This window comes from Lipotes vexillifer, unplaced genomic scaffold (assembly GCF_000442215.2).
Source record: "Lipotes vexillifer unplaced genomic scaffold, Lipotes_vexillifer_v1.1 scaffold788, whole genome shotgun sequence".
NCBI lineage: Eukaryota > Metazoa > Chordata > Mammalia > Artiodactyla > Lipotidae > Lipotes > Lipotes vexillifer.
Genome location: NW_006791862.1, coordinates 2,923,026 through 2,931,648, shown reverse-complemented (window position 1 = coordinate 2,931,648; position 8,623 = coordinate 2,923,026). Strand labels below are relative to the sequence as shown.

Sequence of the window (8,623 nt, the reverse complement as noted above, 5' to 3'; positions counted from 1 at the left end):
TTCAGCAGGTCCTAATTGATATTAATGTACATTAAAGTTGGGATAAAGGATGTTGAGTAAAGTCAGTAATAAGAGTTTTTTGACTTAATGATGACTCTTGAAGAATACATTAATTTTAAAACCATTATGTTTTAACTTTTTGTTCTGTACAGTGTTAACAATGCTGTTAATTTAGATATTTTCTTTTTTTTTTACTGTTGATACCCACAGATTGGAGCTGTTTGCTGAGTCGTCGAAACTTGCAGTCTCTAAGTAAAAGGCTGAAAGACATGTGTAGAATGTGTGGTATATCTGCTGCAGACTCTCCCAGCATTCTCAGTGCTTGCTTGGTAGCAATGGAACCCCAAGGCTCTTTTGTTATTATGCCAGGTTAGCTATCTTTAGTTTATATCAGATTTAATTCTTTATGTGCTTAAGTTTCTACGTATTTTGTAAAATCGATTTTTCATTTATTAAAAGAAAAAAATACCTTTCATTTTCTTTCCAGATTCTGTGTCAACTGGTTCTGTATTTGGAAGAAGCACCACTCTAAACATGCAGACATCTCAGCTTAACACCCCACAGGATACATCATGTACTCATATACTTGTGTTTCCTACTTCTGCTTCTGTGCAAGTAGCTTCAGCTACGTATACCACTGAAAATTTGGACTTAGCTTTCAATCCCAACAATGGTAGGTGGATTGTTCTGTACAGGTTTGCAAATATAAAATAAATCTGGATGATTGTGGCTGATTATAGGGTGGATAATACCTCCCAAAACATCTGTGTCCTGTGAATGTTCCTGAAACCTGTGAATGTTACCTTATATGCCCTCTCCCCCACCCAAAAAAAAGACTTGCAGATCTGATTAAATTAAGGATCCTAAGATGGAGAGAGTACCCTGGCTTATGCAGGTGGCCCAAAATGCAATCTTATATATCCTTATAAGAGGGAGATAGAGAGAAATTTGACTGTACACAAAAGAGGAGAAGGGCATGTGGTGGAAACAGGAAAGCAAAGTCAGAGAGAAATGACTATGCCGCTGACCTTGAAGACGGATCCAGATGCTGGAAAAGACAAGGAAATGGATTTTCCCCTGGAGCCTCAAGGGAGAACATAGCCCTGCCAGTACCTTCATTTTGGCCTAATGACTAACACTTTGATTTCAACCCAATAAAACTGATTTTGGACTTCTCGCCCCCAGAACTGTAAGAGAATAATGTATGTTGTTTCACATCAACGAGTTTGTGGTAATTTGTTGAAGTGCAACAGGAAACTAATACAACCATTCTTCTACCTTATTGATAGCAGAACTAGTGCTATGAATTATCCCATAAATGTTTACTTATTTTAAAAGCCAACATGGATCATAAAATATTTGTACAGGTTTGTTTTTTTTTTTTAAGAAGATGTTGTGGGTAGGAGTTTATTAATTAATTTATTTTTGCTGTGTTCGGTCTTCATTTCTGTGCAAGGGCTTTCCCTAGTTGTGGCAAGCGGGGCCACTCTTCATCGCAGTGCATGGGCCTCTCACTATCACAGCCTCTCCTGTTGCAGAGCACAGGCTCCAGACGCGCAGGCTCAGTAGCTGTGGCTCACGGGCCCAGTCGCTCCATGGCATGTGGCATCCTCCCGAACCAGGGCTCGAACCAGTGTCCCCTGCACTGGCAGGCGGATTCCCAACCACTGCGCCACCAGGGAAGTCCCAATGTACAGGTTTATGTATGTGCTGTTGAGTTACCTGTATATGAACTTTGCAGGTCATTTTGTATTTTGGTTTGCCAGAATAATATAGTAATTTGTAAGTTTTCTAGATGAACCTATTGATTGCATTTTAATAGAAGAGAAAATAAGTGATATTCCATTGTTGCTCTGAGTGGTTACCTTAGAAAATGGCATCTCTCTAAAATCATAAGTATGGGTATTAATTATTCTCCTCTTTTAGTGTGTTATACAGTAACTTGAATATTTTAATAGTAAAGAATTTAGGAATTAGTCGTGAATGGTCTCATTTTAAATATGTTTTCATTTCCAGCATTTGTATTAGTTTCCTATTGCTATTTGTAACAAATTACCAGATAGATAGTGGCTTAAAACAACACACATTTACTGTCTTACAGTTCTGGAAGTCAGAAGTCCAAACTCAGTCTTACTGGGCTATAAAGTCAAGGTGTCTGCAGGATTGGTTCTTTCTAGAGGCTGTAAGGGAGAATCTGTTTGCTTTCCTTTGCCAGCTTCTAGAGACCACCTACATCTCTTTCTCATGGCCCCTTTTTCCATCTTCAGTGCCAGCAGTTTAGTATAGTCACATCTTCACTGACTCTTAATGGTACCGCCTCCCTCTTATTAGGACCCCTGTGATTACATTGGACCCACCTGGATAATCCAGAATAATCTCCCCATTTCAAGATCTTTAGCTTGATCACATCTGCAGAGTTCTTTATGGTAACATATTCACAGATTCCTGGGATTAGGATTTCGACATCTTTGGGGGGCCCTTATTCAGACTACCACATGCTTATTTATGCATAGTTGATTATTTGGCTCCCAGCACAGTAGTTGGCACATAGTAGACATTCGGTAGATGTTGATTAACTCATTTTGGTTAAAGTCCATTAACTCTCTCCTGTAAATGACCATAGGATATGAAAAATGGAGTATTTAATTTTTTTCTTCCTCCTATATAGATGGAGCAGATGGAATGGGTATCTTTGATTTGTTAGACACAGGAGATGATCTTGACCCTGATATCATTAATATCCTTCCTGCATCTCCAACGGGATCTCCTGTTCATTCTCCAGGATCTCATTACCCCCATGGAGGTGATGCTGGCAAGGTAACCTTGTTATAAAAGTTCAGTTTATCTAAGTGTCATTCATTAACTTAGTAACGGATTATATCAATGAAATAGAACACTTTTTTTCCTTGAAAATTAGCAAGAACATTACAGCAGTACATTCATGTACTTCTACCTTAGAGACACCAGTGTGTTGAGTTGTACGTTATTAAGAGAGTCTCTAAGGTTCTGCTTTCTTGGACTTTGTATTTTCTAGACTACTTGGCATTAATCCTTCTTTTATATTTATAGTTTTCCTGCTACTTCACCATAGCAGGATATAGGATTATATTATCTGAGAATCAGTATATTACTGTAAGAGCTGCCATTCGTATCAGGGCTGTGACAAGGAACATGAAATAATTTTCTAATAAGAACAGAAAAAACACTGATCCTCGCGTGCGCCCCCCCGCCCCCGCCCCCTTATTTTTAGCAGCTATGGAAGCAGGCTGTCTTGTCATTCTACTTGAACTCAAAACTAATTGGGCTTCATTTGAATAACATCATTATTTGAATGAAATTATATATAGTGGTTATTTGATTATTGTAATGTACATAAGTTTAAAATAAAAAATCATCTTTATCCAACCTTACCTTGCATCCTTTCCTCCTTTTTCTTTTTTAACTGGAAAGAAATGAGATTACAGAAAAAAGAGAAAAAATACATAAGGAAAAGCACCAATAATCATACCTCTTTACTAAAATCAATTTTACCTTTTTTTTGGCTGCTCTGTGCAGCTTGCGAGACCAGGTTTGAACCCGCGCCCTCGTCAGTGAAAGTGTGGGGTCCTAATCACTGGACCTCCAGGGAATTCCCAGAAACCATTTTTGCTTTTAGCAAATTACCTTCCTTTCACATGTTGCAGCTTTCAAAAAGTATAAGCAGCTTTTCATATTTTTTATTTTTGGCCACTCGGCTTGCGGGATCTTAGTTCCCCGACCAGGGATCAAACACGTGTACCCCTGCAGTGGAAGCATGGAGTCCTAACCACTGGACCGCCAGGGAGTTCCCTTAGCAGCTTTTTAATGTTACATTGTTGCTTTACCATAATTTGTTATATCATTCCCCAAACGTTGGACATTTAAGTCTTTTATTTTTTTCTGTTTTAGGTAATAATTGCAGTGAGCATTTCCATGTATATCTTTTTTTTATGTTTCCTTAAAATAAATACCAAAGAATGCATTGACTAATCTAAAGGATATGAGCATCACTTTAATAGTTGGCTCTTCATGTTGCCATATTTCTTTCCAAAACACTATTAACTGCATTTTATAGATAGTGCTAGATAAACAAAGCTAAATTTATTTATTTTTTATTTATTTATTTTCTTTTTGCGGTACGGGGGCCTCTCACTGCTGTGGCCTCTCCCGTTGCGGAGCACAGGCTCCGGACGCGCAGGGTCAGCGGCCATGACTCACGGGCCCAGCCGCTCTGCGGCATGTGGGATCTTCCCAGACCGGGGCACGAACCCGTATCCCCTGTATCGGCAGGCGGACTCTCAACCACTGCGCAACCAGGCAAGCCCAACAAAGCTAAATTTAATCCACCTTTTGGATTGGGGTGTGATAGGAATTTGTTGAGGGCGTATTAGGAAATAAGAAAGTTCATTGAATATTTTGTATTTTTCAGTCAGATGCAAAGGTTTATATACACACACACTGAACACGGGCTTGACATAATACAAACTTGTTAAATACTTGGTATATTCATTTCCTCATGCAACTATTAAACCTCATTATTTAATGCGAATTATGATACATAGCAATTGACTTTCTAAAATATCCTTCAGTATTTTTTAAATTGAAGTAATAAAATAATGAGACTGATTGCCATAAACCATTCTGTATTTATAGCTAGTGCTAGCTATATCAAATGAACTAACACAGTTTTAATTTTGTCTTTTTAAGGGTCAGGGTACTGATCGGCTACTTTCAACAGAATCTCATGATGAAGTAACTAATATTCTTCAGCAACCATTGGCCCTTGGTTACTTTGTATCAACTGCCAAAGCGGGTCCGTTACCTGACTGGTTCTGGTCAGCATGTCCTCAAGCACAATATCAGTGTCCCCTTTTTCTTAAGGTATTGCTTTTTTTTTTTTTTTGGCCAATTCCTAATTGACAGCTTAAGTCCTAAGAAACAGAGAAGTGGCTTTTTGAACTCTTGTAGCTTTTGTCTGAGGTCTTAAATGCATTGCCATATATGACTCTCTAGACAAGATTACAGAGAGAATTATGAATCTAATTATGAAACAACTGTAATTCTTAAATTCATATTAAGTTTAAACCTTTAAATAACTTTAAATCGAATTTCTGGGACCCTTACTCTTAGTTATTTTCAGCTGCACGTATAGACGTTTAGAGCTGGGAGAAACCTTATATTACCCTTAATCTAACTTCTTCATTTTCTTGGTGAGCATATTAAAAGTTCAGGAAAACTCATTTGTCCAAAGTCATAAATTGGTAATAGACTCAAGATTAAAACCCGGATCTTTTCATGATTATGTAGTGTTATTCTTTGAATTATGTCATTCTGCACTCCTATTGTGCCTCATTTTGGGAATTAAAGTTCTCATAATCTTTGTAAAAATATTTGATATTTAGATCCATTTACTACCTCCTTAAAAAAGCTTTCTAGCTTTGTGTAAATTGCTGTTAAACTATTGAGTGGTTTTCAAGTAATGAGATTCTCAGACCCACAGTGACTTATTTTATCGAAACAAATTCATTAGCAAGTGATATAACAAGGTTGAGATAAATCATAAAATGGTAAAACGAGGCATGAAAGCCCTGTCTAGAGTTTGTTCCTGCTGCTACTACTATTCCAAAATAACAAATTTAGATGTGATTTCACTTATATAAACCCACCAGAAGTTGACTGATTTAGTCCATAAATCATGCTAACTTAACTACTTGCCAGCTGATTTTTATTTGTAGGGTAAAAATTGAATAGTATGCTTTAGTTTTTTAGGGTTATATTTTAGTGGGTACTTTAACCAATAGGCTTGTTGCTGTCTTTTAAGCCTGTTGCTATTAAATCTTGGTTCCCTTGGCTCACATACCATTGAGTCAGTGACATTTGTGATTAAGCAGTGAATTGCTGTGGCACATTCATGAAGAATACAAGAGCTGTTGATCTGAATTGACTATTAGTGAGGTAATATAATTAGAGAGTGTCGGCCAAGGTAATAGTTTTAGCATATGACTTTTCTTCCCCTTCCAGTCTGTTCTTTGTGCAGTGGTCTACACAGATCTCATTACAAGAACATATTCCCAAGGGGGTTTCTGCATCATAGTAATCCTTGGAATTTCTACGAAACAAAGTGTTCTTTGGTCCTTTCGGAAGTGCTACATGTGCTTTCTGCCCCCACCACCCTTTCGTTGTTAGAATACACATTAAAAGCTCTAAAAAACAGCAGCAAATAACATTGTTTACCTACCATTTACCAAACTTACTTTAATACACAGGAAAAGGGTTGTGTAACACCTGTTAGTAGTGTTTCACAGAACATATTTTTAAGAAACACCACTTCAAAAAAAGTCCAAGGGACTATCCAGATTCTTTTCTACTCAATATTTGCAGAGAGGATAGTGTAAAGTGGGCATTCACCCTCAGATACAGTGTAACAAGATTAGGACTTCTGGTCTGAATTATCAGGTAAGGCATAACTTACCATAATTTTGTTCACCTTTTGTTTTCATACATCCCATTTTATTTCTATACCACAGGCAAATAAAACCATCTGGTATGTTTCTCTTGGGAAAAAAATAGGTTGTTACCTAGATGATTAAAAAATCTTTTTATTACTGAAATTAGAGCACTGGTACTAATTACATTCATTTATTTGTAGTGATCTGCCACATGAGAGACTTGCTTATAATTCAAATCAAGAGTTTATGGGCAGTTGAAACATATTTTTGGTTATATTTCTGAATATACAACAAGATTTTATACGTATATTGCAATTGTAGAGGAGAGAACACCTAAATATAAAATAGTACCTTTTACAGTAGTATACAGAATGAGACCTGTCAAGAGTTTCTATGGGGACTTCCCTGGTGGTCCAGTGGCTAGGACTGTGCACTTCCACTGCAGGGGGCTCGGGTTTGATCCCTGGTCGTGGAACTGAAATGTGAAACGAGTACCACATTCCTTTCTTTCATTCTTCATTGCCATACCTAAATGGGTGTGCCAGTTGTTATTAAGCCTCCATTGTGAAATTGAGTGGGCAAAAGAATGCATCTGTGCTCATAATTCCACCAGAGGTAGCTCTGCTTAAGATTTATCACTTTATGAGTAAAATATTTGCATATGCTTACTTCTATTAACTTTTTTCATTGCTAGACCTAGGTTAATTTGCACAGTCTATGTAACCTAGAGACTGTACTCAGGTTTATCAGTTTTGTGCTTTCTTAAACATTTACTTTACATATCTAGGCAGGTTACACTTAGCAAATAAGTAGAGATCCTTTTTTCAGGATTATTATGCGGTCTCAAAAGCAATAGAGCTGAAAAAGTTTTAAGTACGCACTTAAGAATTACTTATGTAATGAATTAAAGAAGATCAAACATGTTTATGTGGCTCCCATTCATTACATAGATCTAAAATGTATTTCATCAAGGAAGAGACCTTGCGAGAATAAGGTAAAACCAACAGATCTTTTCCATTTGGCTGACTGATTACCTGTTATTTTTTAGGCCTCTTTGCACCTCCACGTGCCTTCAGTGCAATCTGACGAGCTGCTTCACAGTAAACACTCCCACCCACTTGACTCAAATCAGACTTCAGATGTCCTCAGGTACAGCTCTTTTTACCATTAAGAGTTCTCCATAGCAACTTTGCAAGAATACAGTGTTGATCCTTATGTATTTTTCTCATTTTTGGCGGTAGTTTACAGTTGTGCACCCTTGGATTGCTAGATGAATTATATATCATTCAGAGTGAGTGCTTTTCTTTCTAACACGTGTAATCTACTTTTGAGAACAATTTTAATGAAAATCAGTTTTCTTTAGTCTTCTCAAGACTCTCTATTTCATACCTTCCACTTTTTTCTTTAAATTGACTTTGAATCTTAGATGCCATCATTGGAAACTGCTTCCAGAATTTAAAGCGCAAGTAAATACGTGACTTATATAGTTTACTTGCTTTTCAGGTTTGTTTTGGAACAGTACAATGCACTCTCCTGGCTAACCTGTGACCCTGCAATCCAGGACAGACGCTCATGTCTCCCAATTCATTTTGTGGTGCTGAATCAGTTATATAACTTTATCATGAATATGCTGTGATCTTCATTTGATGGAACTGTGCAAGAAAAGAACAAGGGAAAAAGATATTTCGCTGCAAGATTAAGTTACAATTATCTTCTCAGTGAAAGTCATTTGTGATGGGGTCTAATTCTTATTACTTCAACAAATATTGTTTTGACTTGGGGGTATGGGCGATAACCCTGTTATTTTTCATTGACTATAATGAACTCTTTAGGATGATGACTGATCATACAAAGCGTATTATAACATTTTCGTAGCAAAATTAACCTTTTTTTTCCAGTCACAGTATTTGTGAAAAGTAATGAGCCATAGTACCCAGTCATGTTAAATGAATATTAAAAGCATGGAGAAGGAAACATGAGGAACAATGAATTCCAACATATGGCTTCAGAACATCAAGATGTTCTTGTATTGGATTATAGTATCTAGTATTCAAAATGCCTGCATCTCTTATTTATTGTAAGTTTTTAAATGTATAAATTGTCTTATATTTCTTAACCTCTTTTATAAAAATTTTCCTAGAAGGTTTATACTGCCT

General features: G+C 36.8%; 1 protein-coding gene across 1 annotated transcript in view; it reads left to right on the top strand.

Moving 5' to 3' along the window:
- MED13 (mediator complex subunit 13) overlaps positions 1–8,103 on the top strand; it is a gene marked incomplete at its 5' end in the record, with an annotated part of 26,507 nt that extends 18,404 nt beyond the window's left edge. The window contains 6 exons of the mRNA XM_007464913.1: positions 211–369; positions 488–673; positions 2,669–2,817; positions 4,726–4,899; positions 7,516–7,616; positions 7,971–8,103. Coding sequence (XP_007464975.1) covers positions 211–369; positions 488–673; positions 2,669–2,817; positions 4,726–4,899; positions 7,516–7,616; positions 7,971–8,103 — 902 coding nt within the window. The remainder of the gene's footprint in view (positions 1–210; positions 370–487; positions 674–2,668; positions 2,818–4,725; positions 4,900–7,515; positions 7,617–7,970) is intronic.
- Between the last annotated feature and the right edge of the window lie 520 nt (positions 8,104–8,623).